Source organism: Limulus polyphemus, unplaced genomic scaffold (genome assembly GCF_000517525.1).
Source record: "Limulus polyphemus unplaced genomic scaffold, Limulus_polyphemus-2.1.2 Scaffold4402, whole genome shotgun sequence".
NCBI classification, from domain to species: domain Eukaryota; kingdom Metazoa; phylum Arthropoda; class Merostomata; order Xiphosura; family Limulidae; genus Limulus; species Limulus polyphemus.
Genome location: NW_013670012.1, coordinates 874 through 24,767, shown reverse-complemented (window position 1 = coordinate 24,767; position 23,894 = coordinate 874). Strand labels below are relative to the sequence as shown.

General features: G+C 32.7%; 2 protein-coding genes across 2 annotated transcripts in view; both read left to right on the top strand.

Annotated features, from left to right (window-relative positions):
- The window catches only part of LOC106471089 (ryanodine receptor-like), a 47,473-nt gene extending 28,383 nt beyond the window's left edge, over positions 1 to 19,090 (top strand). Inside the window, exons 15-29 of the mRNA XM_013931677.2 lie at positions 1,422 to 1,557; positions 2,271 to 2,378; positions 2,907 to 3,025; positions 5,344 to 5,477; positions 5,828 to 6,066; positions 12,534 to 12,726; positions 13,326 to 13,536; positions 14,745 to 14,849; positions 15,089 to 15,192; positions 15,916 to 15,993; positions 17,324 to 17,486; positions 17,604 to 17,677; positions 17,970 to 18,049; positions 18,514 to 18,598; positions 18,961 to 19,090. Coding sequence (XP_013787131.1) covers positions 1,422 to 1,557; positions 2,271 to 2,378; positions 2,907 to 3,025; positions 5,344 to 5,477; positions 5,828 to 6,066; positions 12,534 to 12,726; positions 13,326 to 13,536; positions 14,745 to 14,849; positions 15,089 to 15,192; positions 15,916 to 15,993; positions 17,324 to 17,486; positions 17,604 to 17,677; positions 17,970 to 18,049; positions 18,514 to 18,598; positions 18,961 to 19,090 — 1,959 coding nt within the window. The remainder of the gene's footprint in view (positions 1 to 1,421; positions 1,558 to 2,270; positions 2,379 to 2,906; positions 3,026 to 5,343; positions 5,478 to 5,827; positions 6,067 to 12,533; positions 12,727 to 13,325; positions 13,537 to 14,744; positions 14,850 to 15,088; positions 15,193 to 15,915; positions 15,994 to 17,323; positions 17,487 to 17,603; positions 17,678 to 17,969; positions 18,050 to 18,513; positions 18,599 to 18,960) is intronic.
- Positions 19,091 to 19,143: 53 nt separating this feature from the next.
- On the top strand, positions 19,144 to 23,581 carry LOC111088773 (extensin-2-like; the record flags this gene model as incomplete). The annotated part of the gene is made up of 2 exons (XM_022399709.1): positions 19,144 to 19,151; positions 23,145 to 23,581. Coding segments are annotated over exons 1-2 (445 nt in total), but the record flags the coding sequence as incomplete, so codon positions are not given.
- Between the last annotated feature and the right edge of the window lie 313 nt (positions 23,582 to 23,894).

The window sequence follows — 23,894 nt, the reverse complement described above, 5'->3', positions numbered from 1 at the left end:
TGGACAACAGAACAAATGACGCTGCTGAAGACGTGCCACCTGAAGAAGCCACCGTCGAAGAAGAAACTCTACTCTACTCAGAGTTTGATGAAGTTACTACCACCGATGATAGGACATTTCCTGATGAAGCAGATGAACCCCACGTGAAGCAGAGGCCAACGAGACGGAGACCAGTATGGGAGAAAATACGTCCCGTAAAATTAAGAGACTTTGTTGAATTGTAATTTTGTGTTTGTAATTCTGTACATTTAATTAAGTTATTGTTAATTGTTATTGGTTTAATGTAAGTGGCTATTGTTCAGGACGAACAATACTAAGGAAGGGGCAGTGTTACGACATCGAGGTCATGTGACTAGTATCAAGCCACGTCATTCTCGAACTTTCACGTCTTTTCCTTAAATCTCGTGATTGTTCTAGATATAATGTAGTCTTGTATATAAGACTGGCCACGAAGCGACGGAGAGTGAATGAGTAATTAAATGTATGCGGACAAAATATTGTTGGCCACGTGAGACGTGAATTATAGTGTTGTTATAGAGCAAATGTTGAAATTAAGTGTATTGTAAAGTTGTGTTCGGAAACAATAAACCAGTTTTATTTAAGAAAGGACTTGTGTCGCTAAAGTTTCGTCGGAACGAATTTACGGAAAATTAACTAACGACTGGAGGTGTAACAGTACTATTTAAGGCTCATCAGCATAGCTTGGGTCAGCAAACCAAAGAAATACAGTTATAATGATGATATGTATATAATATTTCTGGTGTTTGTGATTCCTTTTTAACGTATTAAACAGTAACCTAAGTTAATTTTGGTGTGTGAATAATATTATGGCATTGTGCCTAATTTATCATTCAATATTTTATATATATACAAGGAAATGGAGATTTTTACTTGTTATCCAACAACAAACTTTCATTGCCTGAAAAGGAACCACTAGAAGGCATCGAAAAATAAACAAATTAGAAATTAACTTTCAAAATTTTGTTGTACTGTTTTATTTATTTTTAAATAATAAAAATAAACTATTTGTGATATCAATAAATAGGAGAAATCAAGTAAGTTAAAATATTTATTTTTACAAAGCTGTGGCTGAAGATCTTTAGAAGAAATATTGGATTAACTATTGTTCAGTATATATTTCTCCCCTATTGGCACAGTGGTAAGTTTAAAGACTTATAATGCTAAATAACAGATTTTGATACCTGTGGTGAGCACAGCACAGATAGCCCATTGTGCAGATTTATACTTAACTAAGAACAAACAGTATATATTATTTTCATTTACATAAATATTTCTTATTCCATTTATCTTGGGCTGAACCATGGCTTTGAATTTATAGAGTTCATTGATGTATGTTTAAAAGACATATTTTGTGTTGTATATGTATAGGCTTTATGTATATGTATAATTCTTTCATATAGGGTATCTTAAATCTTATACTGGAGACCATTGATAAAATCAACATAATCACATCTCAAGGATATTTTGTTGCCCTAGTTGGAGAGGAGAGTTGCCAACACTGGGAAGCAATATCTGGCTATCTGTATCAACTCTTAGGTATGTTTAGTTGGAATTGGGTGTCATTAAAACGTTTGCTATTAAAGAGACAGATGTTTTAATGGAGTCTTTCTTACCAGTTTTTCTAGTCTAGCACTTCTCAACCTTTTCCAATATCATTTGGCCCTGTAAGTTTTCAACAACAGTTTACTCACCCCAGTTCGAAAAAAGACAGAAAAGTAGTAAATCAAAATACAAAATTCTTTATTATGATTTAAATATACATCAAACTACAACTAGAATGAACACAACATAAACAAAAATGAATGTATTTATCAAACTACAACTAGAATAAGTACAACATAAACAAAAATGAATGTATTTATTAAACTACAACTAAAATAAATACAACATAAATAAAAATGAATGTATTTATCAAATTACAACTGAAATAAATACAACATAAACAAAAATGAATGAATTTATCAACTTGAATGAATACAACATAAAATATACAAAAAATAAGTGTATTTATCAAACTACAACTACAATAAATAAGGAATTTTTTGTATAATTGATAATACTCATTCACCCTTGTGTAGCTTTGCATGAATATCCAAGTATTAATACCTGAACAAATACTTTTAAACTAATATTTATAATACTAATACTAAAAATATCATTTCATTTTTTAAAACAGGAAAGAAATATATGATGCATTATATTACTTTTGTAGATAAATTATATTTAAAATTGTTGTGTTTCTAAACCAGCTGCCATTATTAAGGGAAATCACACCAACTGTGCCCAGTTTGCTCAGTCAAACAGATTAGACTGGTTATTCAGCAGGTTAGGAAGCCAGCAAGCATCTGAAGGCACAGGTGAGTGAATTTATTTATTTGACTTATCTACTGTAACATAACACGTTTTTAAGTAATAATCATTCTACCAAACACCACAACCTTCTCATAATTTGTATCCAGTGAAAAGGATATAATATTTAGAGGAATATTATTTCTCTAAACACACAAGACTAAACAATAATTTACTTAATTTCATTTGGAGTTTACTTACCTGTTATAAGTATTATGTTATTACAACTCACAATGGTTACAGTAAGGAAGATTCATTTTTTTAGTAACAGGTCTGACATTTCAGTCACTGGTGCAATCATTCTTAAGTACACAAGTTTTAATGGTAACATAGGTGTTACTATTTACTTTATGTTAAAACTTGTGTATTTGAGAACGATTTGAGTGATAGAAACATTCTACCTGTTCGAAAAAATGATCTTCCTAACTGTTAAAGCTGTAACTTGTAATAAAACAGTATTTTATTTATATTTATTAAACATGTTTAAATTGTTAACAGTTACTAGAGAATTTTACATTCTTTAATTTCTAACCTAGGCATGCTGGATGTCTTACACTGTGTGTTGATTGACAGTCCTGAAGCTCTGAATATGATGAAAGAAGAACACATCAGAGTCATTATCTCACTGCTAGAAAAACACGGGAGGGATCCAAAAGTAAGCTAGATCAGTGGTGGTTTTGTATTGTTTGTATATTCACACTTGTGGATATTTTAAGTTAAGTAACATTGTATTGTTTTATGTTTGCATTCATTTTGTCATCTTAACTCGTAAGTTCAGCTTGGAGTTAGTTAATAACTACATTTATCTTGTAAGATGCTTACTATATTAGGAGTATGTTAAGGACTGGCAAAGAATTACACTTTGTTAGGTATTTACTCTCATGCCATTGATAAAGCTTGGAAATAATGTAGGTTTTAATAATGTAAAGAATTACAACAAAAAATTATATTACCAGGATCGTAAAGTCAGTCACTATGTAGCTAATTATTACAGTATATATATCACTAAGATAATGTGGAATATTGAATATGTAGCCAGTGATTACAGTATACCACTAGGATCATATAGAATATTGAATAACAGGGGTATAGTGTGAGAATAAGATAGTTTTAATGGTAGGTTACATTGTTATTATTGTAATGTTAGAAGTATTGAATAACAGGGGTATAGTGTGAGAATAAGATAGTTTTAATGGTAGGTTACATTGTTATTATTGTAATGTTAGAAGTATTGAATAACAGGGGTATAGTGTGAGAATAAGATAGTTTTAATGGTAGGTTACATTGTTATTATTGTAATGTTAGAAGTATTGAATAACAGGGGTATAGTGTGAGAATAAGATAGTTTTAATTGTAGGTTACATTGTTATTATTGTAATGTTAGAAGTATTGAATAACAGTGGTATAGTGTGAGAATAAGGTAGTTTTAATGGTAGGTTACATTGTTATTATTGTAATGTTAGAAGTATTGTATAACAGGGGTATAGTGTGAGAATAAGGTAGTTTTAATGGTAGGTTATATTGTTATTATTGTAATGCTAGAAGTATAAGAAATCGATTTGTTGCCTTTAGAGCATTGATCAGAAAAGAGGATTTTGATATAACAGGAATAACTGAAGCCTGGCTAAATTTAGACCATTTTGATGACAGGAATTTCTTTGAAATACAGGGTTATAGGTTGTTTAACAGGGTTAGAATACCAAACAAAAGTGAGGGACTGGTGGCTTTATGTGTAAAATATCAGTTACAGTCTATTCAGGTTGAGGATATGAATGCTAACAGTAATGAGGCTACATCTGATTGAGTTTCTGTTAGTGGTTATAAGGGGAGAAGGCTTGTGGTTGGAATTTGTTATAGACCACCAGCTGAAACTGATGAAATTAACAAGTAACTCTACAGGGAGATAAAGAATTCAACTGTTAATGAGGTTATAATTATGGGAGATTTTAACTTCAGGCATATAGATTGGGAAATGTTAAAGTCAAATCATGAGGAAGAAAGGAATGATTTTCTTCAACAATTGATTAGAGAACCTACTAGAAACAATGCTATTTTACATTTACTGTTAATTTCTAATATAGAAATAGTGGATGTGGTAGAGCTTGGGAAACATCTGGGTGCAAGTAATCATTGCACAATTGATTTGATGTTTTGCTGCATATGAAGATAAGTAATAATGAGATTTTTGTTCCAAATTTCAAAAAGATTAAACAAGAATCATAGTTTGTGAATTGGGCAACTGAATTACTTGAAGATACTGTGGAATAATTTGTTTAAATATTCAAGATAGGCATGTTCCTTATAGATAAAAAAAGAGTGGCAGTGATTGAGTTTTTTTTTAATATTGTTAAGGGAATTGATAGTGTTATTGCATAATCTTTTTTTTTGTATTTAATGGTGAGAATGTTAAGACTAGGAGACTGCAATATAAATTTTGGCAGGATAGGAGTCACCTCCAGCCAAGACAGCTTTATTTTTTAACAGGGTGGTTGGCCCTTGGAAAGGGTTGACTTCAGGTGTGGTAGATGTAGTTGATTTAATGGAGTTTACGGGAAAGCTTGATAAATATTTGAATTATAATGGTTGACATTGAGGTTTTTAGTGTTTGGTTTAATTTAATGGATAGGATGTTATATTAATTTGAAATTACCTTCACAGTTTTAATGTTTCATATAGATATGGTAGAATCTCTGTAGTGAGTGTTTTGTTTTCTAATAATCAGTAATTTGCTGTTTTTATTTTTATTCTACTTTCATAAATCTTTGAAATTTAACTTTCACAGTGAAAAAAGGTAAGTTAACTTGCTCAGTGTTTCTATTACATAACATATTGAAAAGCAAAGAAAATTCATTGTTCTTTACATTACTTTATTGTTGACAACGATTTCTAGTTTATTATTTCCCCAAATCTCCAGTGCCATTTTTGATAAATAATAGATTGAAATGACTGAACATAAAACTAACACTCATGTAGGTCTTGGATGTTCTTTGTTCACTTTGTGTGGGTAATGGAGTGGCAGTACGTAGCAGTCAGAACAATATATGTGATAATCTGCTACCAGGAAAGAACTTGTTACTTCAGACTCAACTTGTTGACCATGTAACAAGGTGAGACCAATGTTTTTTTTTTCTTTGGAAACTGTGTTCTGAAAAAAAAAAATGCATATTTAAAGTCCAGAACATTTAAAAATATTCAGATATTTTCTGTCAGCATGCTTCTTTATAACTAAAAATTTTATATGTATTCAGTTCCTCTTTTTGGTATGTATTATAGAAATATACCTCTCAACCCTTAATTTCATTTAGAATATTCTTTCATGTTTTTATGTTTATTTGTTAAATTAATTTTGGCAAAGTTATTTTCTTAAATCGGGTTATTCGCTTATAATCATGAATTTAATTTTCAAATAGTAATATCCACCAGTTGTACTAAAAAAATGTGTTTCGTTATTTTCCAGCATGCATCCAAACATCTATGTTGGGAAGGTGGATGGTTCTGCTATGTTTAGGAAATGGTATTTTGAAGCTATGGTTGACCACATGGAAATGGTTACTCATCTAGACCCTCATTTTCGGGTAGGTTGGGCCAACACAATTGGCTACATACCATACCCTGGTGGAGGATCCAAGTGGGGTGGCAATGGAGTTGGAGATGATTTGTACTCTTTTGGTTTTGATGGAGCTCACATGTGGTCAGGTAAAATAATTCCTAAACTAAGTTATGAAATCACAGTTTTCTTTAAAGGTTATAACAAGAGTTACTAATAAACGTTTTTGAAGATTTATGATATAGAGTTTGTATGTTGGATTAATTGGTTGTACTGGATTGGAACTGTTCTTTTAAACCGATCTGGCCAAGATCATCTGCCAGACTGTTCAATTTCAATGTTCCTTACTTCACAAGTAATGTTGAATTTATGAGCACTACTGATCAATCTCATTCAAATATAGAGGAAGCCATGACCTTGAAATACTTTCATGCAGTGTTACAGTCATATCCTTCTTGGACAGAACAGGTGTGATATTAATAGAAGTACAGATGAACAAAGGCAGCTAGAATGAAACCAACTTAAAAACTTTCTTGATCATGTGTTATGTGAAAACTGCACATACTCAGAAATTACTGATAGATTTAGAATAATACTACATTAAAACAAGAAGGTAGAAAATGCACGATATGTTTATGGGCCAGGCTTTCTTATGTGTCCAATTTGATGTCGCCAATGTTCTGGGGCAAATTTCTCTGAGTACATACCTTACACAAACATATAATAATTTCTAAATGATAGACTATGGACAGAGCTTTCCAAACATATTTAATATGTTGAGTTTGTGTTAATTTTTTTCCTGCAAACCAAAGAAATAAACAATGGTGGAGTGTTAAAAGTAGCATGTTACCAGCAGAAAAATTTAATTTCAAAGCAATAGTTCAAACACAAAAATTGTAAGAATGACTCAAGCCTTTATTGTGATTAGTTGGTAAACATTTATGTTTTGGAAATTTGTTATTAGCTAATTGTTCCATTACTTTTTCACATATAAAAATATCCAAAATAACATGTTGCCGTAATCATGTGTTCTCCTTTACAGTTGTTTATTTTCAAGACAATAATTACAAATTTTTCAGTAAGCAAAAAGATTAAGAGTCTAAAATCAATCCGAAAAGTGTATAATTTGATTTGATCATACCCCAAACACAGGGTATCAATAGAAATTTTTGGTATGTCCATTTGAAGCTTTTAATAAGATTAGTTTTTTAAGCATGTGATCTCCTTTACGCATATTTAGTGTAGATACTCAAATTATGTCATTTTGTTATAACGTTATACACAACTACCAAGACATTTGTTGTTATCAATACCTGAAAGGGTAAGAGTAAATTGCATTCTTCAATAAAAATTATTGAACATGAAATTGCATGAACTCCTTTACTTCAGTTTTGCTTCAGAGGAGAATATGTAGAGTGCATAATGTTTTTCCCGCCATATTTAGTTTCCTCCATTTGCAGATGGTTAGGGTAGGGTGGATTTGAAATTTATTAGTCACAAATCAACTCATTTCCTATAAGAAAAGTCCTTGAAAGTGGGATTACATAACATGTGTGTATCTCTTTAACTGTATAACTAACATTCAAATGGTGTGAGAGGTGATATTTTTAAGTTTAAGTGATTGATAAATCACAAAGCTAAATCTGTGAGCGATAGTTAGGGGGTCTATTTATAAAAACAGATAATTGAGGACATAGTGAGATGCATGTAAAGGAGTTCACAGAATGGGTAAAAGAGATCACTATTTTAATTAATTCAACTCCTTATATATGCTTTGCACTTCTTAGTATAATGCCACATTATAATATACATTTATGTTTATGATCTGTGGAAATAGTCTAATACAAAATAACTATTCTTATTAGCCTGCTATAGCTGGATTTTCTGTAGAAATGTAATGGTGATCACATTAATTTCTACACCTATCTTTGCTAATATACAGAGGTGGTATGTATTTTGGTAATGGGTTTCATATTTGTATTTTTAGAATGGATGGTAAACAAAGTCGGCAGCTGAAATATTATAACTGGAAAAAAAGCAACAGAAGGGAAAAACCTTCATATAATTTGTTTGTTTTTTGCCTTTTTATTCCAGGTACAATATTAATTGGTAAAGGAGAACACATGTGAAAAACACAAGTCATCTTCATCAAGGTGGAAAAATATGATATAATGTAGCCTGAGTGCTAGATTTTTGGCACAAGGTTTTCAGTAGTTATATTTTCAAGAATTTTATAAATCATATTCATAGGAGATTTTTTTCAACATTTTCCTGTTGAAAAATGGACACTTAAGAAAGCCTGCCCCTTATACACCACACTCATACCCTCTCCCTTACTTCAAGCTTGTCTTTAATCAAACAGTTAAATCTAACTTTAAAACCAATAAAATCTATACATGCAGTAACCTCACTTCTGTAAAACCTTAAACACAACACAGATGTCACAGACCTTTAACAAAGAAATCCATGCATAATTGCTTCAAAATACTCTTTAAAAACAATGCAAGCACATATTGATACATGGTATACATTTACCATAAACTGTAGTCAAAGTACAACCATATACAAGGAATAAAATATTTATCATTGACAGTTTTGATTAATACATTTATAAAATGCCTGTCTAATGTTATATACAAAATACTCTTTAACAACGAATCATTGCAAATTCACATAATACATAGTACAACATCAAAATACAAACCTTTTAACAAAGAATTCACATTTCAATTTCACTTGACAAAAAATAAAACTTTTAGCAATAATATCTAACTCATAATCTTCACAGCAAATCAAAAGAACTATACTTGGAACTAATTTACACACATGAAGAAACATCAAACAAATATTGAAGTTCCTTCTATTTGCCATTCCCCACCTTTATTTCTAGCTGAATAATGGATAACATTATGCTGAACCCACATTTTTCTTTCCAGTTTTGTGATTGGTCTGAATTTGGACTCTTGCATAAAGTATGCCATGCATCTAGTACTGAAACTACCAACTTAACAAGCTTCACAATTGCTTATACCCTATTTTCCTGTAGAAAATATATCTCTACTACCTTTAAAAATCTCAGTCCCCAGGCTTGGCCAGTACTTACAGCTTTGCTTCCCCCTGTTGCCATTCCCAATGTCCTATACAGCTTAACTGTTTTCTGTTAGGTCCCTGGCCTTATGTCTTTCTCTCAGATACAGGTTTTAGTACTAGCCAAGGATCTCTTCCACAGTCTTTAACACTGAATAAAAAGTAACCAACATAGAGCATAACCCCACATCACAAAAATACATTTCAATGCTCTGTATGAAATAAAAGGAAGAAGCACAAAACAACCCTCTAACGTTGAAGAAAATAGAATATGTTGTAATTAACAGTGCAAGACAAACCCTTATAAATTGTATGTGGATACACAACAGAACATTCCAATAAAATATCTATATAAATACACCGAATAAAAAAACAAGAATAGATGAGGATCAAATTTCATCACAAAATTGAGGTACACTTTGTCTTTCCTTTCAACAGTTGGGTTGAAAATGTACTCCAGTATGACAGTATTACAAAGATGGAATCATCTCACTGCTTGGTGTCATCATCAAACAATATCTATCCTTCTATGATAGCTTGAATACCCTTGGAAGATTCAGCACACAAGATAACGGCACCCTGCTAATTAAAGAATAAGGTTACCAAAAAGTCAAGAATTTGATCTTAAGTAGCAAAGTTCAGATTTAAAGTGTAAGTTGAGATGAATTTCAATTGATCAGAAGGTCAGCCAGGTGTGTAGGTTGTAAAAGGGGTCGTAACCATCCAGTTATGACCAAAATCTTCTCTAAAACAATTTTTAAAGCCAGAATAGTTAATAGATTATCTTGGTTAAACAACATTTCTATGGGCTTCACAAATGCTTGTACCCTATTTACTTAACATCTCAGAAAATCTCAGTTCCCAGGCTTCATTGAGTCTTTGCTTGCCCAGTACTTACACCTTTGTTTCTCCCTGTTGCCATTCCTCTGACAATGTCCAACACAACTTACCTTTCAATCCAGAACCATTTCCTCTACTACTACCCTTTGGTACATAAACAGAGCTTCGAGTCTAATAAGAAAAAAACAGGTGAAGACTACATAGCTTGTTCCTACACGAGTTGACTCGGGTAAGCTGCTGCAAACCTATACTTGTGATTATTAGAACCCACTACTGCTTACATTATTTTTCATATACAGGTTTTAGTACTAGCTGGGTATGATTTCACACATGGGTGTTACTTCTGCCCCCATCCACTCCTAGTACACTTACAGTTTCCATTTTAATACATCTTAAATTACACCTTATACTGAAACAGTCATAAGAAAATATTTAGAAATTGTATGCTTATTAAAGATTTCAATACACAAGATTGAAAATATTCCATCATAATCAGATACAATGCTGGGTACACTAAGTTTATACTTTTTATGATATCTAAACAACTATCTGTAAATTTCCTTTACTACTAATTATTTCACCTACTCATAAATATTTCAACCTTCCTCACTCACATCATACAGGGACCCGGCATGGCCAGGTGGTTAGGGTGCTCGACTCGCAATCTGTGGGTTCGAATCCCTGTCACACCAAACATGCTCGCCCTTTCAGCCATGGGGGCATTATAATGTGATGGTCAATCTTACTATTCGTTGGTAGAAGAGTAGCCCAAGAGTTGGCAGTGGGTGGTGATGACTAGCTGCCTTCTCTCTAGTCTTACACTGTAAATTAGGGATGGCTAGCACAGATAGCCCTCATGTAGCTTTGTGCAAAATTCAAAAACAACCAACATCATACAGGCTACTTTTCAATAGCTGCTGTACAATAATGTGTTCCCATCTGTGAGCCACCAAACTCAACTAGTTTTTCTTTCCAGGCATCGTGATACAATAATCACAAACAGAATTCAATTAAACTAAAACTTTTCAGCTAAACTTTTTACACATCAGGGCTAATGTTTATGCTTTTACTACATATAGTACATATCAACCTACACTCAGAGGAAACATTTTCCTCACTGCAGGGGAAGAAGGCATATGCTTGTCAGAGGTATCAGGAAGGATATAGTGAGGACCATGTAGTATTCTTCATAAGAGTTTTCATCTCTCAGCTAGATCAGCTGATTTATTCTCACTAAATGTCCCAAATATTTTGTCTTGAAAAAATTCCTCAGTAGCTCAGAAAGCAAAGGTCGCAACTCCTGAAAGCTGAGAAAGCAAGGGTTTCAATGCCCTTTCAGCTGATTTTTCAAACTTGCTAGCTGTCAGATGTACAAACTGTTGGTGAACTAAGCATTACATCTACTGGCACCAGCCATTTGCTTTTTCATGATTGAGTTTAGTCTCAGCTATATCAATTGGGAGGCTATTTTTGGCCTCCCAATCCTCATGGCTTATCCTTAACAACCAGATAATTACCCTCAACTTTTTTCTCTTCATCTTCTGGGTTGAAGTGTGATAAAGCCATGCTCCTCTGACTTGTTGATCTCCTTCGCTGATTCGTTATCAAGTCAATTCACTAAAGGAGCATTGATAACACATGAAGGAGCCGGTCAATGTGTAATATGAGCTTTCATATGCTTCTTGACTGTTCTAACTCTTACCTTAATGGACAGGCTCATCGTAACACAGGTTGAGGTCCTGTCAATCTCTAGCATGTGACAAATCCACATTAAGTTTCCACTCTGGTACATTTGTTCCTTCCCTGTCGTATCATAACACTTATTCTGTTGTATAGTGGCTTTTCCTAGTTGTTTACATCCAAACTTCTGTGTGTTAATAAATGCAGACCTTAATCAGTCCACATATTCTTGTGGACATTGTGGTACATTCTGTTCCAGGAGGAGGGAAGTATCTCATGTTTACAGGGAGCGAGATTTTTTGCCCAAACATGAGCATATTTGTCAAACACTGTTGAGCAGATGTGTCATCATGATGTACAGTAAGTGTTTGTCCCTCTTGATTCAGTTTGGATTAACAAACTTTGGAAGCTTGACAGTCTGTATTACCCATACTACTAAACCATCAGACTGGAGGTGATAAAATGAAATGCACATCTTCACCAAATCCAATATTTTACACAAGTTAGAGAACATTTACCTATTAAAGATAACTTTCTGATCAAAGGACAACATTTCTTTTGAAATTTCTTTTAAAATGTAGTATTTACATACTTCTGTATTATAATGTTTTTCAAATATCAAGAAAGTAAAAGATAAAAAAATGCATGTGTCCCAAAAATATGGACCCATAGGGAAAAATACACAATGTATTCTTAATTTATCTATTATTCAAATTGCATGTCATTAACAACCATACTCATATCAGTTCTTGGTATACTGTGCCATCAGAGTATTTTCTTTCCTGAAATATGTACAACTGACATTAGAAATGTGTTTTTAACTTTAAGAATATAATGTCTATTTTCCCCATGGGCCCAGACTTCTGGGACACCCTGTATATTGATAATCTCTGTCAACTTTAAAGGTTTACTTATTCTCAAGAAGTTAAAAGAATGTATTGATGTAAAAGTTGTGTTTTTACTTAGCTGTATATTATCTTTGCTTATAATTGAAATGTTATACTTGTAGCTGGACGAAATAATTTGGTTCGTCATGTCCATAGCCCATACATCCAGAAAGGAGATGTGATTGGTTGTATCATTGATCTGAATATCCCCATCATCACATTTACTGTTAATGGTGTGAAGGTGAAAGGTTGCTTTAGAAACTTTAACACAGATGGGATGTTTTATCCTGTTATTAGCTTCTCAGCTAAACTCAGGTATTCTTGTTCATCTTACATTTCTCTGTATTCCTGTATATCTATGTCTCTTATTATTCATTTGTTTGTCTTTGCTACTATCTGTTTATCATTATATGTGTTTATTGTTCATATCAGTCTGATTAACTAGCTAGTAATGATTATTATTATTTTACCCATAAACAAAAAAGCATTGTTAATTTACAGCCACTAAGTTTATTGTTAGGCCATTAAGTAAACGGTAAAGTAAACTTGTATACGTTTTTAACTATTTTTATGTGGTATTTCATATTTTTATATGTGTTCTCAATGAAATATATTTATATTATGTAACTGCTGATATTTTAGATGTGTTCTTAGAAAGACATTTGGCTTTTATAGAATGTGTGTAAATTTTATGAAAGAAGTTTATATGGTTTCAAAGAAGTTGTATTCCAGTTATTTAGTTAGTTTTGTATGGAATGTTCCTAGTTCTTTGTTAAACATATCTAGTTAATGACATTCATTACCAGAACAAATTCAGATGAACACCAAAGTTGAAAAAACTTCAAAATATATTGTTCAATTTGGTGAATTTCTTAATTCCTATATAAATTGGAGAAATATTGTATTTTTTTTAGTTGTCGTTTTATGTTTGGAGGAGATCAAGGTCGACTACGCTATGGACCACCAAATGGACATTCACCTCTAGTAGAATCCTTGCTTCCACAACAATCATTGACAGTAGAACCTTGTTTTCAGTTTGGAGAAGTTAATAAAGGAATCTTGTATGGTCCATCACTGGAGTTGGATGACACAGCTTTTGTACCCACCCCGGTAGACACTTCTGGAGTAAGTACCGTAGATTTGATCACTATATGATGTAATATTTTTTTTAGACTGATGTTGTACTATACATTAGAAATGTAAAACAATAAATAGTTATTTGTTTAACTAACATCAAATTGAGATAAATCAGCAACTATATGGGAAACATGTGAGCAGCTATAGTGAAAATAAATACCTAGATAAAATAAGTCCATAAAAAAGGTTGTTTTTAGGAGACTTGTAATATTTATTTAAAAGAGTGAGTTGAGCAGACTTGTGCATTCTGATTTATGTTCTAATGGAAGGTAAATACACATTGTAGAACTTTCTTTAAACAAAGAATGGCAAGCTGTAACTTACCTAAAGTAGTAAGTAAATAATGTTTTAAATTTAACATAATGCATACTTATCTAGAAGACTTGCTCTGTATATAATATATATATATATATATAGTACTAACAGGGTTCACTCATATTCTTGAAGGCCCAGCATGGCCAGGCGGTTAGGGCACTTGACTCACAATCTGTATATACATATATATAGTACTAACAGGGTTCACTCATATTCTTGAAGGCCCAGCATGGCCAGGCGGTTAGGGCACTTGACTCACAATCTGAGGGTTACGGGTTCAATTCCCCATCCCACTAAACATGTTTGCCCTTTCAGCTGTGGGGGCGTTATATTGTGACGATCAATCCCATTATTTGTTGGTAAAAAAGTAGCCCAACAGTTGGCGGTGGGTGGTGATGAGTAGCTGCCTTCCTTCTAGTCTTACACTGCTAAATTAGGGATGGCTAGCACAGATAGCCCTCGTGTAGCTTTGCGTGAAATTCCAAACAAACCAAACCTATATTCTTGAAATCCTAGACGGTAATGTAAAGTAAGTTCTAAAAATTCAGTACTGGAAATTATAGAAAAATGGCCATTTTTAAGTCTTGGTTCCTGAAAAGGGCTTAGATTTCAGTTCTAGTAAAAAATCCTCAAGAAATAATTGTGTTATTAAAATCAGTTTTATTTATATCTCCTATCAGCTACTGCAAGTTTTGTACCTCATGAAACCAAAGAAAATGCCATGCATGGCACGATTCAAGAGTCTTAGAAATTTGAATATGGATCCTGGAAAGAGCATTGGAATTTTGTTCTTTGAAAAAGTCTGTATAAACCCTGTATTAAGACCCATATGATGATATACCCTCTAATGGAATGTTTATTTATTCATTTTTTGCCCTTAGGTTAATCTTCCAGCTTACATTGAAAATGTCAGAGATAAACTTGCAGAAAATATTCATGAAGTGTGGGCTATGAATAAAATAGACAGTGGCTGGGTATATGGTGAGGTGAGTGTGTGTTTTCTGTTTTATGTGAAGTGGTAATATCTTAGATACACCTAAAGACCCAAGCTTTATTTTTGAAATGTAGTAGAAGATAGTAGATAAAAATATGAATATTGCTATTTTGTTTTGTATGAAACATAATTTGTTTCTATACTGAATTATTTTTTTCAATACAGGAAGTAAATTCTTGAATATTTAGTTATAACCAGTTATTTCTGCTGAGACATTTACCATTTTTATAGATCAGAGATGATGTTCTTAAGAGACATCCATGCTTAACATCCTTTGAAAAACTTCCGAGTGCTGAGAAGAAATATGACACTACAGTTGCACTTCAGACACTCAAGTGAGTTATTGAGTGTTGTTCCTTTTATTTTGTAAAAATAGTTTTCCTGGCATTCAATTTTTTTAAAGAGTAATTCAAATGGGTAACGTACATGAATTTGATACATTTCTATCATACAGAGTATATTTTTTGACAGTCATCAGGACTAAATACTAGATGTACTTCCACAGGATCCCTGAAAGTGTTCTGTTTCAAGAGTAAATAAAACCAAAATTAAGAATAACAAATATTTTTATTTCTAGCTTTAGAAGTTCATATTTCATGCCGTGTTGTAGCTTACAGAGTGCATAATTATTCTTGTGATTCATGGCATGCACACATTTTATTAATGTCACGACAGTACAAATTGCAACATTAAACGTCTCTTAGGTAACATCATTTTAGTGCCTACTGACAGACAACACACTACTGTACAGTGGTGTAAATGTTTTACAGATTATTTTCTTTCTCTTTAACTAAGCTAGACAGTTCCTTAGATTGTGATTGCCTCTAGTAAGGCAATGATTAATTTACTATATGCAGTGGGACCAGTATTCATCCTCTTTCCTGAAGGGTCTTTAGATCAGAAAGGTTATTATTGTACATATGTTTGGTAACCCAATTTATTTACTAACAGAATCCAGTTTCTAGATCTTGTGTATATAATGTAGTAGGAACATCACAACAAAAGATAATTTTATGTTTGACCATTTTTGTAAAGATATTTTTGTTTATCAACCACAGAACAATCTTGGCCCTTGGATATCATATTACATTAGATAAACCTCCTGCAAGGATCAAAACTGTGAAACTCCATAATGAGTAAGATAAGCTTTTACGTCATTTTATAATTATCACAATATTTTTATATCTAATTCAAAGGATAATATAAAATTACCCTATAATGAAGTTAAATGTGACAAATCTAAAACTTTTACCTGTGTTTAACAACATAAAAATGACAGTTGAATATTAATTAACTGAATAAAGTAAAAAGTAAAAAAAAGAGTTGTGTTTCGTTATTATAATGATTAAAATTTGTATTATTTCATTACAAGTTACAGTTTTTATAATAAGAAAGATTTGTTTGTAGAACAGGTGGTACACTGGTGTGATCGTTCTAAAGTACACAAGAATGATTGCATCAGTGATCAAAACATCGTACCTGTTCTAAAAATAATCTTCCTTACTGTAAAAGCTGTAACTTGTAATAAAATATTCCATAATCAGTAAGTAAACTCAAAACAAGACTATTAATTTAAAATTTGTATTGTTGCAGCATATTTTAATGTACAGGGTATCTAAGAATTTTGGAAACACTTTTGAAAAATCATACTGAGAAAATTGTTTTATATAAAAACACATGGTTTGTTTCACAAGAATAATATTTGAAATTTTTTAGAGTGCCATTAAAAAAAATCCATAAATTTTATGTATCAGAAAAGCATGGGATTTCATTCTGAAGCAAAATAGGAACTACAGCGCAGAAGTGAAATATATGTTATAGTACAAATGGTTTCATCAATGTAAGATGACACAAGCAACACAAAGATGAAACATTCCCAAGTTGGTGGATTGGGAGACTCAGTTAGCTAGCCCCTACATTATCCATACATTACACATATGTTGTTTTGTTTTTTATGTGGCTTCATAAAGGACCTGGTTTATGCAAGTAAGGTTAAGGACAACGATGAATTGTGTCAACATTTAAGAAGCCGTAGGTTACTCCTACAGTCTTGCAAAACACTTGGCAAGAAATTGGGTACTGGACACTTTGCATGTAACTCGTGGTACACATGTTGAACTATAGGCATTGAAAAAATGTAAACATTATTTTTGAACTGGCAACAAACTGTATATCTCTGTGTTAAACAGTTTTTGTGGTATGATGTTTAAAAAGTGTTTCCACAACTTTTGGGCATTCTGTATAACAGTCTGTATTTCTTCATATTTATATTATTTAATGAAGTTTTCACAGATTGAATGAAGAACATGCTGATGTAACGGAGCAGAATAAGTGAAGTGTATTATTAAAATACAAGTAAAAAATATATGTGTTATACAAACAAGTGAGAAATATTGGTATTGAATATTAATGGTCATATCCTATGTATCAAATTTCTTATTATTTTTGATTTTATATTTTTTCCAGTCCATACCTTCAGTCAAATGGTTATAAACCAGCGCCCTTAGATCTCAGTGCCATAACACTTTCTCAAAAAATGGAGGATCTGATTGATCAACTTGCAGAAAACACACACAAAGTTTGGGCAAAAGAACGAATTCAACAGGGCTGGACGTATGGTCTCAATGAGGTTGGTATTTAGTTCATTCATGTACCTGTTGAATCTCTTTCTTTAATTCTGATATTTATGCAGTACTTAAAGTTATAGGTTTAAAAACTGATCGTGGATTTTATTGTATTTAATCAGGATTCACTGCTCAGAAGAAGTCCACACCTCCTGCCTTACAAGAATGTAGATGAAGTTATCAAAAAAGCAAACAGGTGAAGAAGTCTTCTCTTTATATTTAGACCATCGTATTTTTCTATATTTGAGAAAGTTTACAGGACTTTATAATAATAATACAACAAATAGTCTTAATTTTGTTCAATTATTTTTATAAAGTTTTCTCATCTTTAAAGATTGCTGAACAAGTTCAGTATTAAAATAACTTTTGGAATTCAAATGCTAATTCATTTTAGTATAAGGCTTATAAGCTCTTAAAGTATGTTTATAGTTTATGTAGAAAACTTAACTGTTTAGTTTGGAAGTATAATATTTGTTATCACCCTGTAGAGATACTGCAAGTGAAACTGTACGCACACTATTAGCTTATGGATACATCCTAGAACCTCCTACTGCTGAAAGCACCGAAGGTATGTTGGTGTAATTGACACACACACTTTACATGTATTACATATAACTTTATAATTGGTAACATGTTTTTTGAGTTAATGCTTAATACCAGAATTTTCTGCCTTTCAGTTAATTAAACCCATTCAAAATGTTAATAACCATAAATATTCCTAATTTCATAGTTTATTTTTTTTATTTTAAACACAAGTGTCTGGTTAGCATTGTTTCAATGACTTGCTGGTTCGAATAATAGAGTTGTTTTATATGTATAGAAAAGTAGAGGAAACTTTTAAATACTATTAATAAATAAAGGTCCAAACTTGTGGAGAATCTTACGAAACTTGATATCCTGTTTCTCAACTCTATATCAGACTTTGTTATAACAAGAAACTGGTTTGTCAACTTGGTGTAGATTTCTGTGTACATCATCAGCTTGAAATTTGAAAGAGTGGTTTTAAAGTTTTATGTTCTTATTTGTGTTTAGGCATAGTGAGTACCACTAAAAAATCCAAGAATGATCAGAGGACCCTCAGAGCTGAGAGTATTTATGCTGTCACTTCTGGCAAGTGGTAAGTTCTGTAGGAAATAAAGTGACAGTAGTGCACTTGAAATGCATATATTTAAAAAATATATATATGTTGACACTCTTTGCAAGTAATGTAAAGATTATTGTATATTCTGTGGTTTATATGTTTTGAAAATTAGCATTCACATCTATTGCATAGTGTTCAAATTGATAATATGTAATTAAATCTTTAGTTAAAAATCTCTGAACTGAATTTTTGCTTAAACATTAATACTTATTTTTAACAGTCTAAATGTTTTTTAAAGTTATAGTACAGACTGATACAATTTCTTTAAAATTTTGAATAGATTTAAAGCTTTTTACTTCTCTATAATTATGATTTATCATAATTTTTTATTTACACAGGTACTTTGAATATGAAATTATGACACCTGGACCAATGAAAATTGGGTGGGCCTCAATGGCTTTTATTCCATCATGCGAAATAGGTGGAGATGAAAATTCTTGGGCTTTTGATGGTTTTCGGGTGAGCTAGAAATTCATGTTTTCTTTGTTAGTGTTTGGGTTAAAGGTATGATTTGGCTCGGCATGGCCAGGTGGTTAGGGTGCTCAACTCACAATCTGTGGGTTGCGGTTTCGAATCCTCGTCCCACCAAACATGCTCGCCCTTTCAGCCATGGGGGCACTATAATGTTACGGTCAATCCCACTATTCATTGGTAAAAGAGTAGTTCAAGAGTTGGTGGTGGCTGGTGATGACTAGCTGCCTTCCCTCTAGTCTTACACTGCTAAATTAGGGAAGGCTAGCGCAGATGACCCTTGTGTAGCTTTGCACAAAATTCATAACAAACAAACAAGAGTATGATTCACTCAGCTCTAGTAATAATCTCTGACTTAAGAGGGCAGCAATGCAGCAGTAATGGAGTTAAATTCCCCCTCTTACTAGTAATTTGATTTGTTTAGAAATGAAAGGTGGGTGGGTGGATTTTTCAGTAGCCTTCTTCCAATCAAATCTTGTGTATTATAACCAATGAACTTGAATTCTAGGTCAAACTAGACAAGAGCACTTCTGTAACTGGTCAGTCAAAAATCATATTCACATAGTAATGTGACATTAATAATTGTGCAAATAAGATTTGTTCTTCTAAGAGTCTGTAATTACCACTGGTTCGATTAGTAAGTCAAATATTCAATGGTAACAAACAAGCTATTGAGTTTGGTTGACAACTATTGATCACATGCAACTCTTAGTTTTTAGTGTATATTTGTTCAGTATATAAGATTTGTAAATAAAAGCATGCAAAAGGGATAGGGGATTACCTTGCCACATAAAACAGGACAGTTTTCTTTGCATCTGAAAAAGTTGAAAGAATGCTCTTTTTCTGTCATTAATCATCATAAATTCTCTGGTAATTTTTGACAATTATGATTTAAAATATAAACTAGGAAGACCAGTGAATACTGCAACAGCTATACATTGTATTTAGCTTTTCCATCAATATCAAAATAATTATATGATAAACATTGTATAAAGATCACACTTGTGTTATTAGTATGTATACAGATACTTGTGACCTGGTGGTTAAGGTGCTCGACTCACAATCTGAGGGTCACAAGTTCAAATCCTTGCCACCAAACGTGCTCATCCTATATGGTAGCTGACTAGGCTAGCCACATGGGTGTAAGTCTCTCTTGGGTTACAACAATTATCAGCCGACCCCTAATTTGCTGGGAGTAAGGTCGCAATGGGGGAAAACAAAAAACATGCATACATCATACATGTATCGCAAGTTCACAAGGGTCACAAGTTCAAATCTTTGCCACCGAACGTGCTCATCCTATATGGTAGCTGACTAGGCTAGCCACATGGGTGTAAGTCTCTCTTGGCTTACAACAATTATCAGCCGACCCCTAATTTGCTGGGAGTAAGGTCGCAATGGGGGAAAACAAAAAACATGCATACATCATACATGTATTTATTTTTGCCCATATATATTTTCATATATACCCATTCATTACCTTGTTTACCCTAAAGTAATTACTTTATCATAGCCTTCTGTTTAGCTTAACTATTAATGCTACCCAACATCAACTGAAATTATAACTTCAATCAATTATTGTAACATCTTAATTTTGCTTCTTCCACTGAAACATCTCATTTTCTGAAATGGTAACCAACACACAAATGGTCATTTTATTAAAATCATGAAACTAGGATTACGAACTGTTCTCTTTATTTGAAAGAAAAGCTGAAAAATATATTCAACTCATAATACTTTATACACTTCTTGTACAAGAGAAACCAGTTTAGTATTGACATTTCCATGTGTGATGACACCTAATCAAGGTCACATATTACTTTTCTGAAGGTTGGCATTATTTTTGATCCTAGGTTCTCATGACATTTTGCACAAAATGACTAAATCAAGAGAAGAGGTGACAATTTACTTTCCTTACATCTGTAAAGTCCCTCTGTTGAATTTGAATCAGTTATGGTTTCCTTTACTGACACTTGTGTATTAGTGACATGAATTACACACCCCATACCATACTAGTACAACAGATCACAAGGTCATGTATCCTGAGGCAAGTTACAATTACAGTGTCCACTTACTGGTGTGGACACTGTGCCTGTTGTGTTATGATAACCAAACCAAAAAATAAGGAGCAGAAACTTTTCAGTTGTGAAGAAAGTATATTCTGTTTTACACAACGTTTCAGACCCAATGAAGCCTGTTAAAAACCCTGGAAGAATGAGAAGTACAGTGAAATAAATAATAATAAATAACACAAGAAAAAGTAAAGTTAATTTTATTTTATAGTGTATCTTTGTATTTCTTTACCATTCCAAATTATGAGTGTATTTAATGCTTTTCTCACATTTCACAGAACACTGGTGAATTCTCTAAAACTTTTGAGATATTCAAATAAAAACACTGATAGCTGGTTTCAGTTTGACTGCCAGTTTACTCACCATAACACTCGTGTATCTATAATAGAGTAAAAAATTATCGAAGTCAAACCAAGTTATTAGTGTTTTCAAATAGACACCAAGTAGTGCTAAATATGACTTTATCATGTACTTTGAATATATGGATTATCTGTGGAAACATAAGTTGACCCTCAATATTATACAAGAGAAGTATATTGAGTAAACTCAGCCATTTCAGTGAGTTACTTATCTCACTAACCAAGATATTATCACCAATTACCAAGGTCACTCACAATGAGAAAGTTTTTATACAACTGATTATTAGTTCATACATTAGGGGTGGTTATTATTGAACTAATAGTTGGCTAGCATACAGTGTAAGGAGGTGCTAGTGGTTTTAAACAGAATGGTTACACCTCTTCCTTCATCAAGAACTCCCTGAAGAAGACCACAACAGAAAAGAAAAATAAACTACAACCATATACCACTACAACTATATACCTCCCATACCTGAAAAATGTCAGTGGAAAACTCAAACGAAAAGCTAAGAAATTCAACATAGACATCCGGTGGAAATCTTACAAAACACTAAGATCAATTCTGGTGAAGAACAAATAGAAACCTACCAACAAATAACAGAAAAATGTCATTTATGAAATTCCGTGTTCCTGCAACAAAATATAAATTGGAGAAATGGGAAGAAGACTCGCGACAAGAATAAAGGAACATAAAGACAGCACAAGACTCATGAAAACACAAGATTCAGCCATTGCAGAACACTCCATGTCAACTGGACACAACTTAAACTGAGAAAAAGCTAGAATCATCGACACAGACAAATTTTGAAAGACAAGAAAAATTAAAGAATCATTTTACATTAACACAATAAAACCTTCACTAAACAGAGATTCAGGATTAGAGGTGAGTAAACGGTGGCTACCATTGGTTGAGGCTACAGGAAGTCTCTCCTCCAATCAGAAATATGTTTTAACCAACCAATCATAACATGCTTTCTACAATCCACTAGAACACTATAAAGACCAAACTACACCACACTGACCTGAAGATGAAAAGCGGAAGACTTTCGAAACGTCATCCTCTACACTTGTAGGTTTCTACAACAGGCAGTTGCTATCCATTTGAAACTTAGATTCATTATGAATACTCTGCCTAAACAACCTATCAAAGATTATGTATATATGTCAGTTTTATTTCATTATTTAAAAACTCGTTTATCATTGAGGATGTGACTGAATCATTTCACCGTTTATGTATGTAATATGGCATACTATCATTGCTTCGGCTCTTTCAGTGATTTTCTGAGTCTGGATTTAACCTAGCTGCATTACAGCCAAAAAATTATATTAATAGCAGTTTTTGGTGAATAAATCTATTTGAAACTCTGCAAATGTGTGTGTGTGTATTTGTAATAAGTTAAGTCAACTTGAAGTGAATCAAAAGTAGGTATTTTGAAACCCTTTTGATTATTGTGTATGTTCTGCTCAAGGGTTATGAATGTTACTTTAAGTCAAATATTGTTAAATTTTTCTTATTACTGTAGGTATTTTAACAATACTGTTCAAAACAGCTATTGATGAAGCCTTTTTCTTATAAAGAATTATATTTTATGTATAAAGTACGTACTTGTTTCTCAACAGAAATCTACAACAGCAGCCCCAACCAGCAGTCAACTATCAAAGCTGCCCCCAAGCTAGTGGAGGACCAGTAATATCTGGTGTTTCTTCGCAACAAGTGAATTACCCTCCATATCCAGTAACACCAGGGTATCCAGGATATGGAGGACCTAGTCCAATAAGTGGAGGAGGAGGCCCACTTCCTGCTGGTGGATACTATCCTTCAGGTGCTCAGGGATACTATGGTCCCCCTAAACCTGGAGAATACCATGGGTATCCACCTGTGCCTGCATATCCAAACTACAATAACACTTCCCAGACAGAACAGTTTCAGTTTTATCCCCCAGTCTCAAGACCCCCAGTATATGGGAACCCCCCTCAAATGGGTAATTACATGTGTCCACCTTATCCTACTGGATATTCTGAATATTTTCAAAAGCCTGTACCTTTCTCTGTCTCAGGTCTGTATCTCTGTTTCTCTTCTCTTCATACAGTATTATAGCTCTTTTGGGTCAGCTTAGACAAACAATTTTGTCTTTTTAAAGTTTTTTAACAGTTATGATGAAATAATGAATGTTTTTTATAAACAAATCAGTGTGGACTTAATATTCTCAACACTATGTTATGGTTTTATATTTAGAAACAGTTCTTCAGTTGCTTGGCACCATGCATAAATAACTTCAATAATATTGCATGTCTGTGCTCATGAAAAACATTAATGTAGTTGCTTGTAAATTTAAAGTAGGTACATTTGTATGAATATCTGACTTGTCA